Source organism: Vipera berus (genome assembly GCF_964194415.1).
Source record: "Vipera berus genome assembly, chromosome: W".
In the NCBI taxonomy this organism is placed as follows: domain Eukaryota; kingdom Metazoa; phylum Chordata; class Lepidosauria; order Squamata; family Viperidae; genus Vipera; species Vipera berus.
Genome location: NC_138210.1, coordinates 58,110,722 through 58,136,082, shown reverse-complemented (window position 1 = coordinate 58,136,082; position 25,361 = coordinate 58,110,722). Strand labels below are relative to the sequence as shown.

The window sequence follows — 25,361 nt, the reverse complement described above, 5'->3', positions numbered from 1 at the left end:
TAGCTCTGAATCACTGGCACTACTGGGTTCACAAAGCTCATTCAAATCAAAACCATAGGGCTTCATGTACAATATGTGATATAGCAAAGGCACATATCCCAAGGCTGGGTGAATTTTGATGACCTTGAAATAAAATTTCCTATTCCAATCTTCCTAACCAGGCCCTTGTCCAAACCAGATTTCACCACATCCTGGCTGAGCATGATAGGCTTTATAATCATATATACCTAGAAGTGTTGAGTTAGAGAAAGCTGCATTATTTCATTGCCTGTTTTCTTGTAAGTCAATGTGTATTAAATACTACTAAACATATTCTAAATGTACCAATCTATAGTAAAATCCAGCCATTATTCAAGGTAACTTGAAACATTTATTCATTCAATTTCTACAGCAGTCCAACTCAACCAAGTGACATTGGGCAGCTTACAATTTTAGAAATTAGGGAAGACCAATGATTATCATTAGTCTACACTAACACTAATTAAAAACCTGTCTCTGCTGAAATGAAAACTTGGAATAGAGAGGAGAAATCAGAGGATTTTTATATGGAGAGGTTAATAACATTTGGCAATTTATTTATAGTATGTATTTTAGATTGCCTACGTCCCTCGAGGAGCGGGTCTGGGGTGTACAGTATAATATTAGCATATAAAACAAAATATGAGTATGCTTTGATCTTCTTTATGTCAGCCACACTGAGTCATTATGTAAACACCTGATTTCAGTTGCTAAATCTCAAAAGAGATCCAAGCCAGAGTAAATTGAGAAGACAGCAATTTGTCGGTTCTTGATTTAAAGCATGAAAAAAAAGGGGCTGGAAAAGGCCTCTTCTTTTCACCCACCCCTTTCTCACTTTCTGTACCAAACCAAATTGCCTCTTGAAAAAATACCTTTGGGACAACCATGACCTGGATGACTCAGAATCTCAAGAGACATCTTCCTGTTTAGTTGAATTCAATAATAACAAAACACTGAAGGGAATGGATGGAATTTCTAGCAGATTCTCTTCTACAGTTGTTTGCATTTTGATGGAATTTTCTTCTGCAGTACTTTTTACATAACACTTTGACCATTTTTTTCCTCACAGTTACTCAGATATTGCAATTTTATCAGTCAAAAAATTATTGCATGGGCCTGTATAATTAGCACAGAATTCAGTTAATTGCTGGTTTATGTTTAGTAGCAATGATTACAGAAAGACAATTTAACAGCTAAACATGATGCAACTTGGCACGTTCAGCAAGCTTCCACTTGCAACAACTTTAGGGAAATATTTTTTTTAATTTTCCCATGAAACAACTAAAGAATGTAATACAAACATGTAGCTGAAAAGTAAAGATGTTTTCAGCAAGATAAATGTTTTGCGCAGACATCAAATGTTAACCTGTTGTTAACGGCAAGCATAAGTACCTGCTTCAGCAAAATTAGTGAATGCAAAATTCTAAAGCCAAGTGCTTATGATGATTACTAATTCATCTTGAACTGGATGTATTGCAAAGTAATAGTTTTATAGACCGAATTCTTCTGGGAGCATGGTTTGCAAGTAGTCGCAACAGTTCATGAAAACTGTCCTTGTCAATCAGATCCTAATTTTTTCAGCCTCCACACTGAGCGATTATTGTTCAAAGGTCAACATACAAATTACAAGTAACCAGTGCTTTTTTTGTAAAAGAAAAAGGTGCCGGAACTCACACATGTCATACAGCCCGCCTTGCCTACCCTACAAGGTTCCATCCAAAAAAGGTGCCGGAACTCCGTTCTGAGCCTTCTATGACAAAAAAAGCCCTGCAAGTAACCATGAAGTGGGTTTCTCCCCCTCCCCAGGTTCATTAGAAATATACAAAATGACTTGGTTCATCTAACTTATTGCCCAACTAGGCAAACACATCTTGGGCAACAGATAAGCACTTTAATGGTCACGATGGATTCTTTTCCTAATCCCAATCATTTTGCAAACATCATCCTTGCTCTAGCACTGCATAATAACCTCCTTTCCCCAAAAATGCTAGTTTGTTGGCCTATATGACATTGTAGTCCCAGGAATATTTTTTATTTCAGGAACACTGGATTTGTTGTTGGCAAGACAAGCAATGTTTTGTATCAGCGAAACAAGGAATTCTCAAGTCTACACATAACATTTGTAGTCAACAAAAAGATATTTTAAATCAGTTTATCTACTTCTTGCTTCTTCCCCTCTCTATAATTCCCTGTAACAGTTACAGCAGATGAAGATGGGGTTAGTTTACAGTAGTAAACCTCAGCAACTTTCAACCTCAGCAATTTTAAGATGTGTGGACTTTAATTCCCAGCATTACCCAGCCAGCCATAAAGTCCTCATATCTTAAAGTTGTTAAGGTTCAGAAATACTGCTTTATTCAAAATCTGTGCAACATGTCAGAATGGTTAATCAAAAGTCCTGATTAAATACCTCAACAATATCAGAACTTAATAATCGCCACATAATAGAGAAAATATAATGTTTGCCCATAAGTAACAGTTTAACCAACAGCCCCAGAATCATATCACTGCAAAATAAAATCTTATTAAAATCCTCAAACATGATTTATTTTTGCATATTTAATATCAAATGCTTAAATGAACAGAATAGCTCTCACCTTTCTTTACCACAGTACACGTTTTCATGGCTAGGAGAGAAAACGATAACAATTGTAACAATGAATTTTGGCTCAGATTACACCCTTTTGTGTACTGGATGACTTCATCCAGTCATCCAAACCTATAATTCTGTTCCTGAGAAGGAAAGTGACTGGAACTAATTGAGATGTGAAAGGAAAAGGATTGTGAAGGATTATTCTTGCAAACATCATCCTTGCTAGTATTGCATAATGCCATGCAGCAAATGCTACTTTGATGGACCAGGGTATCAAACCTTCATAACCATCTGTCCCTGTGAAGGAATTCACAATCTGGGGTCTCAGGCACCTCATTAGGACTTGCCCAGCTGGCATCCATTTCCAAGAGGATCTAACTGATTTTATATATTTACAGTATTTAACTAGCTTATTGGATGTCTCAGTTACAGAAGTCGCTCTCTGCAGCTTACACATTTTAATAAAAAAAAATAAGAATTAAAAAGTAAACACAGCAGTGAGAACCCCAGTAATCATTTTATCTACCAAATACAGGTAGTCCTCGACTTGCAATAATTCACATAGCAACTATTCAAAGTTACAGTGGCACTGAAAACTGACTTATGACTGTCTTTCACATGACTGTTGCAGCAACCCCATGGTCACATAGAAAAGTAGATGCTTTACTTACATTTTTGTTGTTGTTGTTGTTAGCTGAGAAGTCGTGTCCGACCCATCGCGACCCCATGGACAACGTTCCTCCAGGCCTTCCTGTCCTCTACCATCTTCTGGAGTCCATTTTAACTTTAACTGGGGTTTTTATTTTTCTCTCAGGGATTGATTTAATCTTTTTAAATTGTTTTTAACTTTTGTATTGATTTTTCTTTTAAATACCCTGTAAACCGCCCTGAGTCCTTCGGGAAAGGGCGGTATATAAATCCTAATAATAATAATAATAATAATAATAATAATAATAATAATAATAATAATAATAATAATAATTATAATTATAATTATTATTATTATTTAAGCTCACGACTACTGCTTCAGTGACTCCATCCAGCCACCTCATTCTCTGTTGTCCCCTTCTTCTCTTGCCCTCAACCTTTCCCAGCATTAGGCTCTTCTCCAGTGAGTCCTTCCTTCTCATAATTACACTTTTTAAAACATCATTAATATGTCATAACATAGTTTCAGCCTCAGTCAGTCAAACTAAAATTTGAATAAAGGCCTCCTTTCCAGGACCAGGTTCATTTAAAGATAGAAATTAATTATTGAAGAACTTTTCTAAGTTCAGGTAATCCTCGACTTACAACAGCTCATTTAATGACTGAAGTTACAACAGCACTAAGAAAAGCAACTTATGACCATTTTTCATACTTAGGACTATTGCAGAATCCCCATGGTCATGTGATCAAAATTCAGCCGCTTGGCAACTGTCATATTTATGACGATTGCAGTGTCCCTGGGTCATGTGATCCCCCTTTGCGACCTTCTGAGAAGCAAAGTCAATGAGGAAGCTAGATTCACCTAAAAACCGTATTATGCCAACTTAACAGCTGCAGTGATTCACTTAAGAACTGCGGCAAGAAAGGACATAAAATGGAGCAAAACTAACTTAACAACTGTCTTGCTTAGCAGCAGAAATTTGGAGCTCAATTGTGGTCATAATTGAGGACTACTTGTACCTAGACATTTCTCACAGTGACTCAGCAAATATTCTTCTGTCAGATCTTTACTTAATGCCAGCTGAGTCACCTTAAAAAGGATACTTAATGAATGCAGTGAGCTGAGAAACATTTCATTTTGCAAGTTTTATTCACACAATGTAGACTTGAACATGTTCAGGGGTCACCCAGAATTTTGCAGCACATAACACTATATGGAAAGAACAATATCCAGGACCGCCAGCCAGAAAGGCATCCAAGCTGGCTGAGAATTTCAGAATTCCTTGGTCCAACATATTTGGAGATCACCATTTCTGACAGTCAACTATGGTTACACTTTGCAGGTATTTTCACAGGATCCAGGATATTTTTTTTTTATTATGTATTGCCCTGTTCACCGCCCTGAGTCCTTCGGGAGAAGGGCGGTATACAAATTAAATTATTATTATTATTATTATTATTATTATTATTATTATTATTATTATTATTATTATTATTATTATTATTATTATTATTATTATTATTATTATTTATTATTGTTGTTATTATTATTATTATTATTATTATTATTATTATTATTATTATTATTATTATTATTATTATTATTATTATTATTATTATTATCCAGCCATTCTCCAGGCATGCCTCCTGCCTGTTTAGAAAAGTGAGGCTGGAATGGAATTCTCTTCTTTTTCTATAGAACAAACTTTGATGCAACCATTTTTGCCCCTTAATTTCCAGTTCAAATATCCATTTACTCTACCCAGTAAGGACATTTTCCACAAACTATTCTCAGTTTATAGTCTTAGATATCTCAAAATTGATGCTTTAAAGCAGGGGTGTCAAACTCAATTTCATTGAGGGCCACATCAGCATTGCGGTTGCCCTCAGGGGGCCGGATGGGTATGGCCTGGGTGGGCGTGGCCTACTGGGTGGGCGTGGCTAAAGTGCGTATGGCCTACTGGGTGGGCGTGGCCAGCTCTACATCGTTCGCATCAAGGGTGCCTATGGGGGCCTGGGCAGGAGTGGGACAGATCTGAGGGTCTCTGGCAGAAGGAGGGTCTCTGGGCCAGGGCCAAGGCACTGGGGGCCGTTCCCTCCCTGTTTCCAGGATGGCTTCGCGGGCCACATGAAACCACTTCGCGGGCCGGATCCGGCCCCCGGGCCTTGTGTTTGACATGTCTGCTTTAAAGGTAAAACCAGGATACAATACTATCTTTGATCTTTTAGAATATATAATTTATTTGTGGAGACCAAAGCCAAGAATCTTATTTCCAGGACCTTTAGCTTTCTATCTTCAACCCCCAGTTATTCCCTCCCAAATACAGATTAGGCCCATCTACAGCTCCAAGAAGACATTTGAAAGCTTTGAATATGATTAAGAAGAAGTAAATAAGATCTTGGAAATACTCAAGCACAGAATCACTTTGCCTTTCATTGGAGAAGCGAATATAGCTTTCAAAGAAGCCACAAGAAAGTGATTGCTTTAATGCAGAGCAGTTATTGTCCTGGTGAAGTCAAAAGCCCTCCTTTCAAATAAATTTTGAAGGAAACATGGCCATACATGCCAAGTGGTGTAAACCAAAAAAACAGTTTTCTGCTCATTGAAGCAGTTCTTTTTATACTCTTAATTTAAACAGAGTACATATAACCATAGTGTTTATCCATAATGTTTAATCATAAGACGCAGTGCCGTATTATCCCATCACTGCTAAATGAAATTCTACTAAAATCTTCAAGCTTGATTTGGTTGTGCATATAACATTTTGTTTTGCCTGTTCTGAAGAGTGCCAAATATGTTGAAACTGATCATGTACTGCATGCATCCTGGTAGTCAATATAATGGATTTTTTGTCTTATTTGTCATTCTCTCCCTGCTTTTTTTCCTTTCCAGATGACTGCTTTTTGTCATTGCACTTTAATTACCATTAAAATAAGATACAGGCAGTCCTCAATTTACAACCATTCATTTAGTGATATTTTGAAGTTACAACAGAGCTGGAAAAAATGACATGACAGTTGTTCACACTTACAACCGTCGCAGAATCCCCATGGTCATGTGATCAAAATTCGGACACTTGGCAACTGGCACGTATTTATAGTGGTTGTGGTATCCTGGGGTCTTTTGCAACCACCTGTTAAGCAAAGTTAATGGGGAAGCCAGATTCACTTACATTGCTAATGTAACAACTCCAGTCACAATTGCGGTGATTCACTTAACAACTGTCTCACTTAACAACAGACATTTTGGGCTCAATTGTGGTCATAAGTTGAGAACTACTTGTAAAGGGATTCTATGGATCCGGTACCCTCCAAAAGGTTTGTGAGCGAGTCTACCCACGTCTTATATTTGGCTATTTGGTTAAAGTGTAAACATACTATGACTATGTGACCCAACTCTGTTATAGGTTAGCCATATAGTAGCTCGTTTTATAGTGCTTTGCAAATATTGTGTTTTTTACAAGACCTTCCATCAGCAAAAAGATTATCACTCACTGAAGGCTCAGATGTTTAGCCTTTTTAGCAATAAAGTAGTTTTAATTAAGGATGTACTGTACATTGGGTTTTTTTCTTTTTACACAAAATGCTATTGCACTCTTAATAGACTACAGTGTGGTATAAATATGCTGGTTATATGTACTGGGGGAAAAATAATTCATTGGGAAACAAAAAATAAAATAAAAATGTGACTCACTTATTGCAATATTCACTTTATCGTGGTGGGCTGGAAGTGAATTCCAATATTTCTAAGGTATATCTGTAGTTAATTAATACAAATTAAAGGTAAAGGTAAAGGTTCCCCCGCACATGCGTGCTAGTCGTTTCTGACTCTAGGGGCCGGTGCTCATCTCCATTTCAAAGCCGAAGAGCCAGCGCTTGTCCGAGGACATCTCCGTGGTCATGTGGCCGGCATGACTAGATGCCAAAGGTGCACGGAGCGCTGTTACCTTCCCACCGTAGTGGTCCCTATTTTTCTACTTGCATTTTTATGTGCTTTCGAACTGCTAGGTTGGCAGAAGCTGGGACGAGTAACAGGCGCTCACTCTGTTACGCGGCACTCGGGATTCAACCCGCCAAACTGCCGACCTTCTGATTGACAAGCTCAGCGTCCTAATCCACTGAGCCACTGCGTCCCTTATAATACAAATTAATACTACCTAATTTTACAATGTAAATCCTGCAATAAAAAGTGCTCGTACTGTGACAACATTTTCAATATTTTAAATACCAGAACAATTTTCTACTAACAAGAAGATACAGGGACCTGTGGTGTTCTTGGAACATCTGGTTATTTATTAATATACAGGTTGAACAGGTCTATTCAATGCATGTATCAAAGACAGTCAAAAAAGTTAGCGTTTTCCTAAGATTGTCTTAGCCTTTGAGTGTCTGGCTATGCTCAATGGGAGTAAATCCAAGTACCTGCCTTCAGTTCTCCAAGTCCTTTCTCTGAAATTTAGAAAAAAATATATCAATGGAAGTGGACTGTATGGCACCAAGAACCAAATCTGAATTCCAGTCCAAATTCATCAAAGAAAACGGTTTCATTTTAATGCTAGAGTTCTGCCCTCCAATATACTAATAAATAATTGCCCTCCAATAAATAAGTAATATGCATCTGAGCTTCTGATGGTGTGATGTACTTGTTCTATGCAAAGTTGCAAGTCCAAATCTACGAAATCATAATGATGACATTCGGGGTTTTGTGCAAGTTACTGAAATGAACTGCTTTGTTAATCAAGGTCCAGAAAACATCGTTTGAAGGCAGGACTGCGGGGTAATGTTTTCCTCCCTAAGTAAAAGGAAGAGGGGGGGTTAGAAAGACTAAGCTGGACTTAATAAGGATAGTGTATAACTTAAAACTTTACAAAGCCAGTATTAATGGCATATCTTTGAGAGGAAAAACAAGTTCAGACTGGTTTGAATGCCAGCAAGTTTTTTTTTAAAGAGTTTGATTTCCACCCAACCCAATATAAAAGATTGTGCCAAGTGTTACAAAACATGTATTTCAAAAGGCAAGGCCCTCCCTATTTGGCTGGAACAGAAAGGCTAAATTCAGTTCCTCTTGAATACTCACAATCCCTCTCAATACAGGCTGAAGCTTCTCTGGTGCTCCACTGATTTGCTTCTGCTCCATTTCCCAAGCTAGAACGCAGCAGGAGCCCAGCCAGCTCCATCCAAGCTAAGGTAAGTATTCCAGACAGCTGATACGCCTCCTGCTTAGCTGCATTTTGCAAAAGGAAGGAGCAATACGGGTCATGTAAATGGTTTTGAACCAGGACTTGTGGGTTCTTTTGTGAAGGGGCTGTCTCAAGACCCAACATTTGTGGATACAAATTGGCAAGTATTGCTGTTTTCTTTTAAAGGAGGGGAAAAGCATGTGAAGAGTAAAGCTGCTTTGATTATCTCTTGAACCATTTTTTTTTCACACCTCCCGTGACTGTTAAGGATAAATAGATGCCAAACTAGCAGCTTCTAAAGAAAACATTTGAAAATATAGCATATTTGGACAACAAGGTTAGAGGTGTGCTTTATTTGTTTCTATTCCTTCTCCGTGTCTTCCCCACTATCTATCTCCTCCAGCTGACTTTTCAATCCTGTGTCCAGGATGACAGGATGGTCTATCTCTATATGTCAGATGTTTTCAAAAATTTTGGGGTGCTACTATCAGCTGCCACTCTCACTAGGTTCTGAATCCAGGATAGCTGCTGAGTTGGATTGCAAATCTCTTGACTCTGGGTGAAAAGAGCTGCATTTCCTCAGAATGCCATCCTCCTCTTTAAACTTTTCTCAGCCAAAATGAAGCTAGAACAAGAAGAAGCGCGCCCTCCATTGGTCCCTGTTAAGGGGATCCCCATGGTAAAGTATTTTGCAGAAGTCTACGATGAAGTGGAAAGATTTCAAGCACATCCAGATGATTTACTGATCTCTACGTACCCCAAGTCTGGTGAGTGATGCCTTTGGCTGCATTTTCATAAATGGAGAATAAAATGTTCTGGGCATTCATGTGTGGAAAATTTCTAACTCTCTACTTTCCGTTTGTTATAACAACATACAAGATGATACATTCCAGGCAGCTGAAAAGCAACTTTTTCTTTGAGAGGCTGGTTATATATGGCTGAATAGAGAACTATCTTCTTATGTTACATCTGATCTGCACCCTAATGATTTATTGCCCATAGTTTTGCATCATAAAGATATTTTTCTTTCTACTAAATTTTCTTTTTTGCAAAAACATATTCTGTCTTGTTTCCTGAATTACAGCATACTCTTACCAGTTTGCTAAGCGTTAGATTTTACAAGAAGAAATATCAATGTTGCTTGAAAAGATTCATCACGACGCTGTAGTATAATAAATTGATGCTGTTCTAACTTTCTGTTTTTCCTAGTTTACTTTGCAAAGAAAAGTGAGACAAAGAATGTTGGATAAAAAAAGGAGACTGTCCATAGGTGCATATTCTCAGTGAAAGTTCAGAAATGGAACAATTAAATTTCCCATTGAAAAACCTCATCTGCAAATATGCATGGGCTGGAGTCCAATTTTCTTGTTAATGTTTTTTTATCTTTTAATTCTTGAATTATAAATCTCCTTGGCCTCGTTTACTGTTAATCAGATCAAAGTGCATTCAGCATAGCCAACCTGCAATTTAATATAAAACAAAGCTATTTTATGATATATTATGAAGGTAATTTCATCTGTCACTTAAAATACATTTTTGCTAAAAGAGACACAATCAGCATGAAATTGCAGGCAAAACTGCACAGCAGGACACCTCTGGATAACTGCCAAATATTTATTAGCAGAACTCTCATTTGATAAGAAAAGTGGGTGAAATGTTTCATTTGATATGCTGTTGTTAGATACTGGAGGCTGCCCTTTTAAGTGGTGTGTATGAGGGAGAACAGTGTTTAATATGCATTCTAACACTGCCTGTTTGTCCATCCCCCCTTCTAAGTTTCTTTCCTGTGCATGGGACATAAAAATTGCATTTCTAATAGGAGGAAAGCTGCTTCTGCTCATGACTGTCCAGAAAAGCAGATAGTCCTAGACAGATGAACCATCTGTTCTCTTCCCTAACTTCAATTCTTGGCTGAAAAATATATTTTCCAAAGGCATTTTTCATTTCCAAATACATTCTGTCATTGTTGGCACTTTTATAGGTCACTTTCTTTGCAACTCAGGAAACTCATTAAAAGGATATTTCCCTAGGTTTATCAACATCATCCTTCTTTGCCTTGAGGAAAATCTTAGGTTTTAGATTATTCTTCTGCTCAGGCCAGAATTTGGGAGAACAAGCAGCCAAGATTACTCTAGCTGTACTAAGGACAGATGCAAAGTGGAGCAGCCAGTTCTAAACATAACTGTAATAATGTGTTTAAACTGATAAAAACTTCCCTAATATGTTAAACCGGCTGATTAAACCAATAACACTTTCCCTCAAACATTAAATCAGGTACACTTGTTACCTTAATATGTCATGAATTGGAATGTGTAAATAAATTTTCTCATTATTTAAGATGAGGCAATCTGAATATTTTGTCTTCCACCTCACAGAATTGGAGTAGGGCAAGCTCTAGTTTTGAAGGTGAAAGATGGAATGTACACATGGAGAATCAGTGGATATGAATTTTGGTAAAGCAGAACTTTCCCAGACAAAGACCCAGATTAAGAGACTGTGCAGGCTCTTAATTTCGGTTTTTCTGGGCCTCTATAGGAGTGACATGATAGCAGTGTTTCAATATTTGAGGGGCTGCCACAAAGACCAGAAAGTGCCAGAAAACAAGAAACCATGGATGGAAAGTAATCAAGAAGAGAAGCAACCTAGAATTAAGGAGAAACTTCCCTAACAGTGAGAACAATCAACCAGTGTAACAGCTTGCCTTTGGAAGTTGTGGTTGCTCCATTACTGGAGGTTTTTAAGAAGAGACTGGATAGCCACTTATCTGGAATGGTATGGGGTCACCTGCCTGAGCAAGAGGTTGGACTAGAAGACCTCCAAGGTCCCTTTCCATTCTGTTATTTCATTATTCTGTTATTCAGTCTCAAAATGGCTTAGGATGGGTGGAAGATGTTCAGGGTGTTGTTGTTATTAGTTGCGAAGTCGTGTCCGACCCATCGCGACCCCATAGACAATGTTCCTCCAGGCCTTCCTGTCCTCTACCATCTTCTGGAGTCCATTTAAGCTCACGCCTACTGCTTCAGTGACTCCATCCAGCCACCTCATTCTCTGTCGTCCCCTTCTTCTCTTGCCCTCAATCTTTCCCAGCCTTAGGCTCTTCTCCAGTGAGTCCTTCCTTCTCATTAGGTGGCCCAAGTATTTGAGTTTCAAATGTTCAGGGTAGCAACACACTAAATTTTTTCAGGATAGATGTAGTAAGTTAGAAAGTTATTGCTTTAGTTTGACAAGATTCTGCCCATTAGCTGTAAGCAAATACAGGATTGGACCCAATTGGATTTCACTGGGTGGTCTTAAGGCTTGAGCCTGACAATAATAAACTCTTTGCCTTCTGTTGAACTGAACTGCTATCTGCCATCTTTGACTTGGAAGAAAACTGAATCAGCTTGAAGTTTGCCTGGTGCCCAATCTCTATCCTCCTCTATTGCTTTTGTTTCATCTCATTTGCAGCCATAACAGATTTGTACGAAGAGAGCCAGGTTAACCTGTGGTAGCAAAAAAAACAACAAACTATTTTGCTTCTCCACTTGTAACACTGGAAGTGAAGATTGGTGATCACTAAAGGGCAGGAGCAGAGAAGCATTTAGGGGCCATCTTAGATGGACAGGGATATCCTGCCACTCCTGACTGGCACTTGGACCGGAAACTTTGCTCCAATATAATTTTACGACAATTCAAGAATGAAATGTTGAGTGGAAAAACACCCTCAGGAAATAAAGTGGATATAGAAAATCCATGCACCCCTGTTAAAATGCCAGGTTTTAAGATATACTAAAAAAAATCATACCCAGATAAATCACTTTGTAAGTTTTACTACCTTTAGTACAGATAGTCCTCAATTAATGAACATAATGGAACCCAAAATGTCCGTTGTTAAACAAGACAATTGTTTAGCGAGCGCTCCATTTTATGATCTTTCTTGCCACAGTTGTCAAGTGAATCACAGCAGTTGTTAAGTTAGTAACATGGCTGTTAACTGAATCTGACTTCCCCAATTGACTTTGCTTATCAGAAAATCGCAAAAGGTAATCACATGCCAGTTGTCAAGCATCTGAATTTTGATTACGTAACCGTGGGGATGCTGCAATGGTCTTAAGTATGAAAAACAGTGACGTCACTTTTTTCAGTCCCGTTGTAACTTTGAATGGTCATTAAACAAACTGTTGTAACTTGAAGACTACCTAAATAAGCTATATAATTCAGTTGCAAAATAAACTGAAATCTTTTAGGGGGGAAAATAACAGTAAAAAAATAAGAATAATGTGGCATTTTATTGAAGCCGCTATGATTTAACCTTTTGGGGTAAGAGCATATCAGCACGGCTCATTTTGCCTTGTGAATCTTTGCCCACTCTTGCAAAAGTGCTCCAAATCTGGCAGATTGTAGGGGCATTTCAAGAGAACTGGGGGAAAAAATGGGAACTCTGATTTTATATACGGTGATGGCAGCAAGATTGCTCTATGCACAAAAGTGGAAGGATGCCTCAATTCCTACCATGGATGAATGGTTACAAAAGCTGATGGAATTAGCAGAGATGGTCAAATTGACTGTGCTGATAAAAGAAAAGAAAAAACATCAGTAACTTTGTTTCTACTTGGAAACTGCTTCTGGATTTTGTGCTTGAGGTGGAAATTTTGGGTTTTACTGATTAGACTGATTTGCCGATACAGAAATGGCTAGTGCATACTACTATAGAAATGTAAGAAGTTGAGGTTTGATTTTAATGTCTGATTTTACTGCAACAGAGAGAATCGGAAGTCAATGCCTTTTGTTTCTTCCCCTCCCTTTCTTCACACTTGTTTTGTTTTCCCTTTCATTACTGTTGTCCCCTACTATTTCCTTTTATAAATTTTTCACATTTTAGGTTATAAATGAATAACAACAACAACAACAATAATAATAATAATATTGTGGGGGCATTTCCTGTGTACAGCCCTCTTCAGGTCACTTCACAGATTTTCAGTTGGATTCTGGGCCATTCCAAAATTTTGAGCTTCTCCTGGTGAAGCTATTTTGTTGAACCATTCATAATTCCCTTCACCTTGATTAAAGCCCCAATTTCAGCTGAAGAAAAGCAATCCCAAACCATAATGCTGCCACCACCATGCATCACTATGGGTATGGTGTATTTCTGATGATGCGCAGTGTTGTGTTTGCGCCAACCATATTTTTTGGAATTACAGTGGAGCCAAAAGTTTAACCTGGGTCTCATCAGACCATAACAGATTTTCCTATGAGCTTTTGTCAGACTTGATGTTCATTTTTGCAAAATGTACGAAGGCTTGGATGTTTTCCTTCTGTCTTGCCACCCTACCCGCAACCCAGACATATGAAGAATATGAGAGGTCTTTGTCACAAGTAGTATGCAACCAATACTTGCCAGACTTCCCTGCATCTCCTTTAATGTTGTTGTAGGCCTCTTAGCAGCCTCTTCAACCAGTTTTCTGCTTTGGAAAAAATTTTGTACTCTAACCCTGACTGATACCTTCCAACAATGAGATCTTTTTAATGCTTTACAAGCTCTTTGCAGACTTTAGCTTTTGCTGTAAAAGGCAACTGAGCACATTCCAGAAAAATCCCACTAGAACATTTGAATTTCATATGGGCTTGATTAGAGTCACTTTAATTGATGGCAGATATGTACTGACTACTATTTGACATAGTTTGAATATGATTGGTTAATTCTGAACATACCCAGATTCTTACTCATAAGAGGGTTTGAACACTTATACAGCCACATTATTCTAAGTTTTTATTTATTTTTTCTCCTGAAAGATTTCAGCTTGTTTTTCAATTGAATTGTACAGCTTATGTATTATATTAAAGATGGAAAAAGTCTGAAGTGATTTATCTTTCAGTCTGATTTTTTTTTACATCTCAAAAACCTGGCATTAGAAAGGGGTGTTTGTAGACTTTCTATAGCCATTGTATACTTGTAGTAGCTAGTAAGAAGAATCATGTTTTGTTTTAGGCACTAACTTGTTTTTTTCATGTAATGTGATCTTGGTTCAGCATGTCCAACCTTCTTGTGCTCTTTCAGGTACCACCTGGGTCAGTCAGATTGTAGACCTGATTTACAAAGAAGGCAGTGTGGACAAATGCAGAGTTCAACCCATCTATATGCGAGTCCCTTTCTTGGAATTTGCTGTACCTGATGTCCCTTCAGGTAAAACATCCCAGGTGTCTTTCTTTCCAGAGAGCAGTTTGGTTAGGAGAGGGATGGAGGTGGAAGTCTAGTCTATGTGGTGAAAGTGGGGCAAGGAGTGGAGAACCTGGGGGCAGACTCAACAGAGGTCTCAGCCTACAGTTTCTGCATAGCCACAAATAGATTAAGTCTATTCTTTCTTGAATTCTGTGGACCTTTATCTAGTGCCATTATAGTGCTAACTGTTACTTGAGTAGATTCCTTTGCATAGGTAAGAGTAATAAATCAGTTTAATTGGAACTTCACATGTAGTCCTGGTCTTTTGCACTTCGCATTGAAATAGAAATGCCAACTGTGAAGATACCATATACAGTATATCTGTGAAGATAACCATATAATATGGTAGATTTGCCTGCAGACATCTCCATAGCTTTTCCTAATGTTATTTGAGAAATCTGCAAGCAAATTTGTCAGAATGTATCTGGTATGGATAGGTTCATGGAGGGGGAAGGGAGTATGGAAGAAGTCTCTTCAATTATTCTTTTTCCCCTTCCAGGCATTGAACTGCTCAAGGAAGTACCCCGTCCATGTCTAATTAAAACCCACCTTCCTGTCCAAATGCTCCCCAAATCCTTCTTGGAAAAGAATTGCAAGGTGAGAAAAAATGTGACCGTTAATGCATGAAGTACTGGTCAATTGAATGCAAGAACATGTTGGATAAAGATTTTCCGCAAATCATTACACATTGTGACTTCAGAAATGAAATACATCATCAGCTTAATTAAGTTTCTTGTTTGTCACTCAACAGGTTATCTATGTGGCCAGAAATGCCAAAGATGTGGCTGTCTCATACTATTACTTTTACCAAATGGCAAAAGTGCACCCAAACCCTGGAACATGGGAGGAATTTCTGGAGAAGTTTATGGACGGGAGTGGTAAGTGGATAATAAACTCTTCCAAGTATTGAGCTTGATCTTAGCCCTTCTTGATATGGTAACCTCGAAATATGATACTGATCCTATTACCTCCAGCTAGCAAAGCAAATAATGGGGGTGGCTGGGCACCATTTTGGGGGAAGCTTCTTAAGACCTTGTAGAAGCTGTTGGAATTAGTGAGATGTTTCACAGAAATTCTGTGAATGGGAAGGTCAGATCAGGCCTTCTTCTTCTTGTTACCCTTTCTGTATGAGTGGGCAGATATGTCCATGTACATATATGGTTCTTTAGTTTGACTATCAACTTCTACTAAAGTTTCTAGTCCTGTTTCATACCCCTGATGATCAAACCAAAATAAGTAGTAAGGAAACTGTAGCTTTCTCCATGTTGCACTAAAATTCCCATCATTCACAAGCATTCTGTTTCTCTTCTCAGTGTCTTTTGGATCCTGGTATGATCATGTCAAAGATTGGTGGGACATCACAAAGAAATACAGGATTCTGTACCTCTTCTATGAAGACATGAAAGAGGCAAGATTCTTTCTGCTCCTTTTATTAACCTTCTTATTCCCTACTACTCTAATTTTCACTTCCCCACGTTAAGAGTTAGGAACGGGGCATAGATCTCATGTTCTACATGGCTAATAGGGAGGGGTAGGATGGGACTTTGGTAGCAACTCCAGGGCCAAAAATTCCTAATTCCTCAAATACATCCCTTATTGTAGCATTCTGATGATAATTAGATGCTCCAGAAAACCTACAAGTAGGAGAGGAAGAGGGCAAAACTGCTCTCATCCATTCAAACTTGTTTTCTTTTATTTCCATATAATTACTCTACTTTGTGTTTGTCCAGCAAGACATTTCTCAGGTTCTTTTCCTAATTATATATCCGTAGAAAGATAGGCCTGGAACTGGATCTACATTTATACACACCTGAGAATAGACCCACAGAAACTAAGCCATGGCTTATTTCATTAATTTCAATAGGCCTTCTTTATCTAAATCAAAACCATCCCAAAGCTGAATAGAAGACAGTTACTCCCATCCCGATACTCCCATATTACACCCCTCCTGCGTGGGCTGCATTGGTTGCCGGTTGCCCTTTGGGTGAGGTTCAAGGTGCTGGTCCTCCTTACCTATAAAGCCCTACATGGCTTAGGCCCGGGATATTTACAGGACCGTCTGCTGCCAGGAACGACTTCCCATTGCCCTGTGCGCTCACACAGAGAGGGTCTCCTCAGGGTGCCGTCAGCCAGACAATGTCGGCTGGCAACCCCCAGGGGGAGGGCCTTTGTCGGGGTGCCTGCCCTTTGGAACCAGCTCCCCCGAGAACTTCGGATGGCCCCAGATCTCCCGTCCTTTCGTCACGACCTAAAGACATACCTTTTCCAACTGGCCAACCTGGACTGAAGACGGGGGTTTTAATTTTGTTTTAATTATTGGTTTTTAGTGGGGCTTTGTAAATTTAATCTCTTTTAATATTTGTATTATTGTTGTTTTATTGTTGTTAGCCACCCTGAGTCCTTCGGGAGATGGGGCGGCATATAAGTCCCATAATTCAATTAAATTAAATCTCTCTTCTCATTTCCTCCACGATAATCATCTCCTCAGGATAGCTTGGTTTTGCTTCCAGACTAAAATTTGGTTACCCACACATGGCATTAGAATAATACTGGCTGATAATGGAAACTCAGGGCTACAAATTGTGTGCACATGTATATAACTGCAAAGCATCATAAGGAAATAAGAAGTATTCTTGGCTGGATTATAACTAGACAGCAGATAGGTAATAAATAGCTGTGAAATTGCAAAAGATAGTGTCTTTTAATTTATTTTATTTAACATAACACAATATACCACGGCATTCTTCCTAATCCAAAATTCCTGACTTTCAGTGCTTGATAGTTGATCATTGCTTTATACGTAGGATCCAGAACGGGAGATTCGGAAGGTAATGGAGTTCCTAGAGAGGCCAGCTGATGAAAACTTAGTCAAGAAGATTGCACACCACACCTCCTTCAAAGAGATGAGCCAGAACCAAATGGCCAATTACAAAAGCATTCCCACTTCAGTTATGGATCACACCATCTCTCCTTTCATGAGGAAAGGTGAGTCTCTCAAATAACCAAACTGGGATTGAACGGAGCGCGAGTTATATTTCTAATCCGCATAATGGGATAAAAAGGTAAAAGTTAAGGTAAAAGCTCCCCCGCACATGCGTGCTAGTCATTTCCAATGCTAGGGGCCAGTGCTCATCTCCGTTTCAAAGCCGAAGAGCCAGCGTTTGTCCGACGACGTCTCCGTGGTCATGTGCCCGGCATGACTGGACGCCAAAGGCGCACGGAACGCTGTTACCGTCCCACCAGAGTGGTCCCTATTTTTCTACTTGCATTATTACGTGCTTTCAAACTGCTAGGTTGGCAGAAGCTGGGACGAGTAACAGGTGCTCACTCTGCCACGTGGCACTCAGGATTCGACCCGCCAAACTGCCGATCTTCTGATCAACAAGCTCAGCGTCCTAACCCACTGAGCCACCGCGTCCCTGATAAAAAGGTAGCACTGCCTTGCTGACACTGAGATGCTCCACCAGGATTACAGATAGTCCTTACAATAGTTCATTTAGTGACTGTTCAAAGTTACAATGACACTGAGAAAAGTGGCTTATGACCATTTTTCACACTTACGACCATTGCAGCATCCCCATGGTCATGGGATCAAAATTCAGACGATTGGCAACTGACTCATATTTATGACAATTGCAGTGTCCCGGGGTCACGTGATCCCCTTTTGCAACCTTCTGATGAGCAAAGTCAATGGGGAAGCCAGATTCACCGAACAATCGTGTGACTAACGTAATACCTGCAACAATTCACTTAACAGCTCTGGCACGAAAGGTCATAAAATGGGAAAAAAACTCACTTAAGCTATGTCTGACTTAGCAACAGAACCTTTGGGCTCGGTTGTGGTCATAAGTCGAGGACTATCTGTACTAGCTCTGCTGCTCAGGGATTGTGGAATTTGAAGTCAAGCTTTCTGCTCCTAATAAGGCCTTGAACTACTTGAGAGAAAATGAGATTTGCAATAGTGGTGAATATCTGATGCTCAGGTGTAGGATGAGGGTGTAGGTTCATTCTCCGAGCTTGTAGGATGGTTTCTGAACGTTTCATTACCAGGCTAGGTAACATCTTCAGCGGAGTTTAGGGGACATCAGTGTCGGTGTTGTTCTGTTTAGAAGGGATTCAGGTGTGGATGTGTCAAGGGAGGATCTTGTGACAGGTCAGGTGTGAGTCATCAGTGAGAGGCTTGTGATGGGCCTTGTGATGGGGAGGTTACTGCAGGGTTAGAGGTCAACAATAATTGTACTGTGGGGGATGTAATATTATTATTGTAGGCAAATAGGCTATTCTTTGTGACGGTACATATACAACCAAGCTGGGCACCTATATAGATGTATGGGATTCAACTCCAAGATTTTCCAGAAAGAATGACCATGGTTGATAATGCAATGCAATGGCTTGGGGAAGACTAACATGTGTCATTGTCAGAGACGGTTCTAGCTGGGCTCTTGAAGCACTAAACGTCTCTTTTATTTTTTATCCTTTTCCTGGGGATTTCACTGCTTCTACCAAAAGCTCAAGTAGGAAACAGGCAAGTTAGATCTTGAGCTCTGACGACCCTAATCCACATGAAGAAAATATGGCTTGAGAAACTGAGATTGTGTAATGGCGTGTGGGATAGATCTTGGGAAACGGGACAAAGGGATGCTGTCAAGGGAATGGTCAAATAAGAGACAGCCTAGCCTGCAGCTGGAAAGGAGGAGGAAGAAATAGGCTTAGAAGGGCCCCTGCCTAGTTTCTCAGGTTGTAAATGAGATGGCATGGGGAACTGTACTTTCAGACTTGCAAGATTCTTTTAATGTAGTTTTACAATAAAGTGGAATTAGGCTATCTGGTCATATTTCTATCTGGTATTCCTGGTAATCCCCTTCATGGATTACTGCCTTGTCGTGGCGAAGGGGCTTGCGTAATTCAATGAAGCTGAGCTATGCCGTGCAGGGCCACCCAAGACGGAAAGGTCATAGCAGAGAGTTCTGACAAAACGTGATCCACTGGAGAAGGAAATGGCAAACCACTCCAGTATCTTTGCCATGAAAACCCTATGGACAGTACCAAAAGGCAAAATGATATGACGCTGGAAGATGAGCCCCTCAGGTCGGAAGGCGTCCAATATGCTACTGGGGAAGAGCAGAGGGCTAGTACTAGTAGCGCCAGAAAGAATGAAGCGACTGGGCCAAAGCCGAAAGGACGCTCAGCTGTGGATATGTCTGGTGGTGAAAGGAAAGTCCGATGCTGTAAAGATTTTTTCTCCATAGGAACCTGGAATGTAAGATCCATGAATCAAGGAAAGCTGGACGTGGTCAAACAAGAGATGACAAGACTAAACATCGACATCTTAGGTATCAGCAAACTAAAATGGACAGGAATGGGTGAATTTAATTCAGATGACCATCAGGTATACTACTGCGGGCAAGAATCCCTCAGAAGAAATGGAGTAGCCTTCATAGTCAATAAAAGAGTAGGAAAAGCAATACTGGGATACAATCCTCAAAATGACAGAATGATCTCAGTTCGAATCCAAAGCAAACCATTCAATATCACAGTAGTCCAAGTCTATGCCCCAACCACCGGTGCTGAAGAGAATGAAATTGACCGGTTCTATGAAGCCCTACAGCACCTTATAGAACTAACACCCAAAAATGATGTCCTTATCATCATGGGGGATTGGAATGCTAAAGTAGGAAGCCAAAAGATAACTGGAATAACAGGCAAGTTTGGCCTTGGAGTACAAAATGAAGCAGGGCACAGGCTGATAGAATTTTGTCAAGAGAATACGATGGTCATAGCAAACACTCTTTTCCAACAACCCAAGAGACGGCTTTACACATGGACATCACCAGACGGTCAACACAGAAATCAGATTGACTATATGCTCTGCAGCCAAAGATGGAGAAGCTCTATGCTGTCAGTAAAAACAAGACCAGGAGCTGACTGTGGCTCAGACCATGAGCTTCTTGTTGCAAAGTTTAGGCTTAAATTAAAGAAAGTAGGGAAAAGCGCTAGGCCAGTCAGGTATGAATTAAATCATATCCCTGTTCAATATACAGTAGAGGTGACAAATAGATTTAAGGAATTAGATCTGATAGACAGAGTGCCTGAAGAACTATGGACAGAGGTTCGCAACATTGTACAAGAGGTAGCAACCAAAACCATCCCAAAGAAAAGGAAATGCAAGAAAGCAAAATGGCTGTCTGAGGAAGCTTTGCAAATAGCTGAGGAAAGGAGGGAAGCGAAAGGCAAGGGAGAAAAAGAAAGATACGCCCAATTGAATGCAGAATTCCAGAGACTAGCTAGAAGAGATAAGAATGCCTTCTTAAATGAACAGTGCAAAGAAATAGAAGAAAACAATAGAATAGGGAGGACCAGAGATCTTTTCAAGAAAATTGGAGAGATGAAAGGAACATTTCATGCAAAAATGGGCATGATAAAGGACCAAAATGGCAGGGACCTAACAGAGGCGGAAGAGATTAAGAAGAGGTGGCAAAATTACACAGAAGAACTATACAAGAATGAGCTTCACGTCCCTGATAATCACAATGAGGTGGTCACTGACCTCGAGCCAGACATCCTAGAATGTGAAGTGAAGTGGGCCTTAGAAAAGCTGAGCAACAACAAAGCTAGTGGAGGTGACAGTATTCCAGCTGAGCTATTCAAAATCTTAAAAGAGGATGCAGTAAAAGTGCTACACTCAATTTGCCAGCAAATTTGGAAAAAACAACAGTGGCCACCGGATTGGAAAAGATCAGTTTACATTCCAATTCCAAAGAAAGGCAGTGCCAAAGAATGTTCAAACTATCGCACCATTGCACTCATTTCTCATGCTAGTAAAGTTATGCTTAAAATTCTACAAGCTAGACTCCAGCAGTATGTGGATCGAGAACTACCAGAAGTACAGGCAGGATTTCGAAAAGGCAGAGGAACTAGAGATCAAATTGCCAACATACGCTGGATCATGGAGAAAGCTAGGGAGTTCCAGAAAAACATCTACTTCTGCTTCATTGACTATGCTAAAGCCTTTGATTGTGTGGATCATAACAAACTGTGGCAAGTCCTTAAAGAGATGGGCATACCAGACCATCTTATTTGTCTCTTGAGAAACCTATATGCGGGCCAAGAAGCAACAGTGAGAACTGGACACGGAACCACTGATTGGTTCAAAATTGGGAAAGGAGTCCGGCAAGGCTGTATACTGTCGCCTTGCCTATTTAACTTATATGCAGAGCACATCATGAGAAAGGCAGGGCTAGATGAATCAAAAGTTGGAATTAAGATTGCCGGAAGAAACATCAACAACCTAAGATATGCAGATGATACCACTCTAATGGCAGAAAGTGAAGAGGAACTAAAGAGCCTCTTGTTGCGAGTGAAGAAGGAGAGTGCAAAACTTGGGTTGAAACTAAACATTAAGAAAACCAAGATCATGGCATCCGGCCCTCTCAATTCCTGGCAAATAGATGGGGAAGAAATGGAGGTAGTGACAGATTTTATTTTCCTGGGCTCCAAGATCACTGCAGATGGGGACTGTAGCCAAGAAATTAAAAGACGCTTGCTCCTTGGGAGGAAAGCAATGGCAAATCTAGACAGCACACTAAAAAGCAGAGACATCACCCTGTCAACAAAAGTGCGTATAGTCAAGGCTATGGTCTTCCCAGTTGCAATGTATGGCAGTGAAAGCTGGACCATAAGAAAGGCTGAGCGCCAAAGAATTGAAGCCTTTGAACTGTGGTGCTGGAGAAGACTCCTGCGAGTTCCTTGGACTGCAAGGCGATCAAACCGGTCAGTCCTAGAGGAGATCAACCCTGACTGCTCTTTAGAAGGCCAGATCCTGAAGCTAAAACTCAAATACTTTGGCCACCTAATGAGAAGGAAGGACTCACTGGAGAAGAGCCTAATGCTGGGAAAGATTGAGGGCAATAGAAGAAGGGGACGACAGAGAATGAGGTGGCTGGATGGAGTCACTGAAGCAGTAGGCGTGAGCTTAAATGGACTCCAGAAGATGGTAGAGGACAGGAAGGCCTGGAGGAACGTTGTCCATAGGGTCGCGATGGGTCGGACACGACTTCGCAACTAACAACAACATTCCTGGTAAGGCTGATAGATGTCTCATGCTTGCTTCCCTATTCTTCCAAATGTACAGTGTGTTGTACATTAGTCTTCCATTTACCCTTTTCCCATTTTCCCCCTTATTTTTCTCTCTAGAGCAGACATGTCAAACACAAGGCCCGGGGGCCGGATCCGGCCCGCGAAGTGGTTTCATGCGGCCCACGAAGCCATCCTGGAAACAGTGAGGGAACGGCCCCCAGTGCCTTGGCCCTGGCCCAGAGACCTCCTTCTGCCAGAGACCCTCAGATCTGTCCTACTCCTGCCCAGGCCCCCATAGGCACCCTTGATGCGAACGATGTAGAGCTGGCCACGCCCACCCAGTAGGCCATATGCACTCCGCTGGTTGGAGAACTCTGACTTAGCATTTTAGAGACTACCACTCAGGTTAGAGGCAAAAAAGAAAGGACTGGATTGGAGAAACAGGCCTTACCCCAACTCCAGCTGTGTCCAAGAAAGCAGCCTTGACTATAAAGGAGACAGAAAGAATAGATGAGAGAGAAGACATATATTACATGTTTTAGGCAATGATTAATTACACCTATAACTCAGAAATTATCAACATATGTGCCCTGTTCACCGCCCTGAGTCCTTCGGGAGAAGGGCGGTATACAAATATAATAAATGAAATGAAATGAAATGAAAAAATTAACATTTCCTGGTAATATAGGTGATCATATAATCAAAAAATTCCCCAGGTATACTTTAAATACAGATAGAGATCTGCAACAGTCTCAAAAGGGTTCACCAAAAATCTCATGCAAACCTACGTATAAAACCATCCCAAAGTTCATGAGAAACTACCAACATTTCAAGAGATGTTGGCAATCCCATCAGTGAAATCTGAGTTCTTTAATGTGGGCAGGGCCTTTCTGAGGTCCAACAAATGCTTTGCTATGTATGCATCCCATGCTGGGATTCAACTTTAGCTTACCCAGTTTTAAGTATGGTTATGTTGCAATAGAATATAATATATGTTACTTAATTGGGTAATGAAATGTCTGTAAGCAAACAACCAAGCTTAGAGAACACCAAGGACTTGAGTTCAACCCTTACCTGCATATATGGTCTTCTCTTGCAAAATAATGACCTATAAAATGTTACCTATTTGGGTAATGAAATGTCTGCAAGCAACCACCAGGCTCAGAGAACACCAAGGAAACTAATGTTGGCTATTACTTTCCCTTCAATTTAGGAGTTGCTGGTGACTGGAAGAACCAATTCACAGTGGCACAAAACGAGCGTTTCGATGAGAATTACAAGATGCAAATGAAAGGAACTACACTGCAGTTTCGAACAGAGATATAATTGTTCTTTTTCTACTTGGCTATGCATTCTTTCACCCACATTAAAATAACCCAACATGTTCTATAGATATATTTCTATGTGTCCTGAGTATATGTCAGTACACTGCATATATCTCTTGGAGCGTATGATGATCCATCAGTATGTGGGCTGTCAAAATGTAGTGTGCATAGCAGGCTTGCAATAATTTTGGCTCCTCATGTGGTATCCTGGCCAAAATGTGCCTAAACTAATCATTACTGTCAGAATCCATTTATATCACATTCATAAATGTATGTTTAAAACATTATCCTCCCCCCCCCCATGGATTCTGCCATCTCCCGAGGAAGGAGGATCGCATGTGGATTCAGCCTGCCTTAGGTTATTTCAAAGACCAAGGGAAACCTTTTGAACTGGGGGAACAAAAGGGAGGGTTAGGGAAGAAGGCATCTGGCCTGTGTCTCCATTTGAATCTGTAAAGGAAGAAGGCAATAACCATAAAGATTCGAAGTTCCCTTTTTCCCACGAAAGGGATGACACGAAGTAAAATGATGGGGGGGCTGACCAAGTGGGGTTGAGGGAAGGGGGGTTGAACCGGGAACTCTTTATAAAGCTTCAAATTGTAAAACAATACCAAGTCCTGTCTTGTATTTCCACAACCAAGCATGTCCTAGTAAAAATTCCTTTTGGACTAGAACTGACTCCAAGAGTTTTTGTTTTCCTAAGACGTGGATTGGGGTGGGTCCTGACAATTACTGTACTTCCCATGAGCAGGAAATGTGGCACAGGTACACACCCAAGTGGGATAACCCTAATATCGGCTTTCTCTCTTAGTAAAACATATTAAGTGAAAATCTTAACTGACCAAACCCATAATGGATAGCAGAGATTTTTTTTTTTAAAAACTACAGGTGAATTTCTGTACTTTCACAGAGTGCTTACTAAAGATGGAAAAACAATGGGGAAATTTTAAGACAGATGCTGGTAGAAAAACAGTGGGAAGCCAACAGTGTGTGGCAGCAGCCAAAAAAAGCTACAGTAATACAATCCTTGGTTGTATAAACAGAGGCATAGAATCAAAATCACATGAAGAATCAGTACTTTATAAAACCTTAATAAGACCACACCTGGAATATTGCATCCAGTTTTGGCCACTACACTACAAAAAAGATGTTGAGACTTTGGAAAAAGTGCAGAGAAGAGCAACTAAGATGATTAAAGGCCTGGAGGCTAAAACATGATGAATGGTTGCAGGATTTGGGTTTGGCTAGTCTAGAGAAAAGAAGGACTAGGGCAGGGGTAGGCAACCTCGGCTCTTTTATGACTCGTGGACTTCAACTCCCAG

General features: G+C 40.1%; 1 protein-coding gene across 1 annotated transcript; it reads left to right on the top strand.

The window, feature by feature from the left end:
• The first annotated feature begins 8,284 nt into the window (after positions 1–8,284).
• LOC308676192 (sulfotransferase 1A1-like) lies at positions 8,285–24,700 on the top strand. Its single transcript, XM_081341959.1, has 8 exons — positions 8,285–8,446; positions 9,054–9,206; positions 14,477–14,602; positions 15,138–15,235; positions 15,390–15,516; positions 15,952–16,046; positions 17,443–17,623; positions 23,928–24,700. The coding sequence occupies exons 2-8, from the start codon at positions 9,059–9,061 to the stop codon at positions 24,038–24,040; spliced, it is 888 nt and encodes a 295-aa protein (XP_081198085.1). The 5' UTR covers positions 8,285–8,446; positions 9,054–9,058; the 3' UTR covers positions 24,041–24,700.
• Positions 24,701–25,361: the final 661 nt, after the last annotated feature.

Excerpts from the sequence above, each read along its gene's own strand:
- LOC308676192 (XM_081341959.1), top strand. The coding sequence starts at position 9,059 with ATGAAGCTAGAACAAGAAGAAGCGCGCCCTCCATTGGTCCCTGTTAAG. Across the intron at positions 14,603-15,137 it reads TGTACCTGATGTCCCTTCAG|GCATTGAACTGCTCAAGGAA; the intron begins GTAAAACATCCC and ends TTCCCCTTCCAG. Across the intron at positions 16,047-17,442 it reads TCTATGAAGACATGAAAGAG|GATCCAGAACGGGAGATTCG; the intron begins GCAAGATTCTTT and ends CTTTATACGTAG.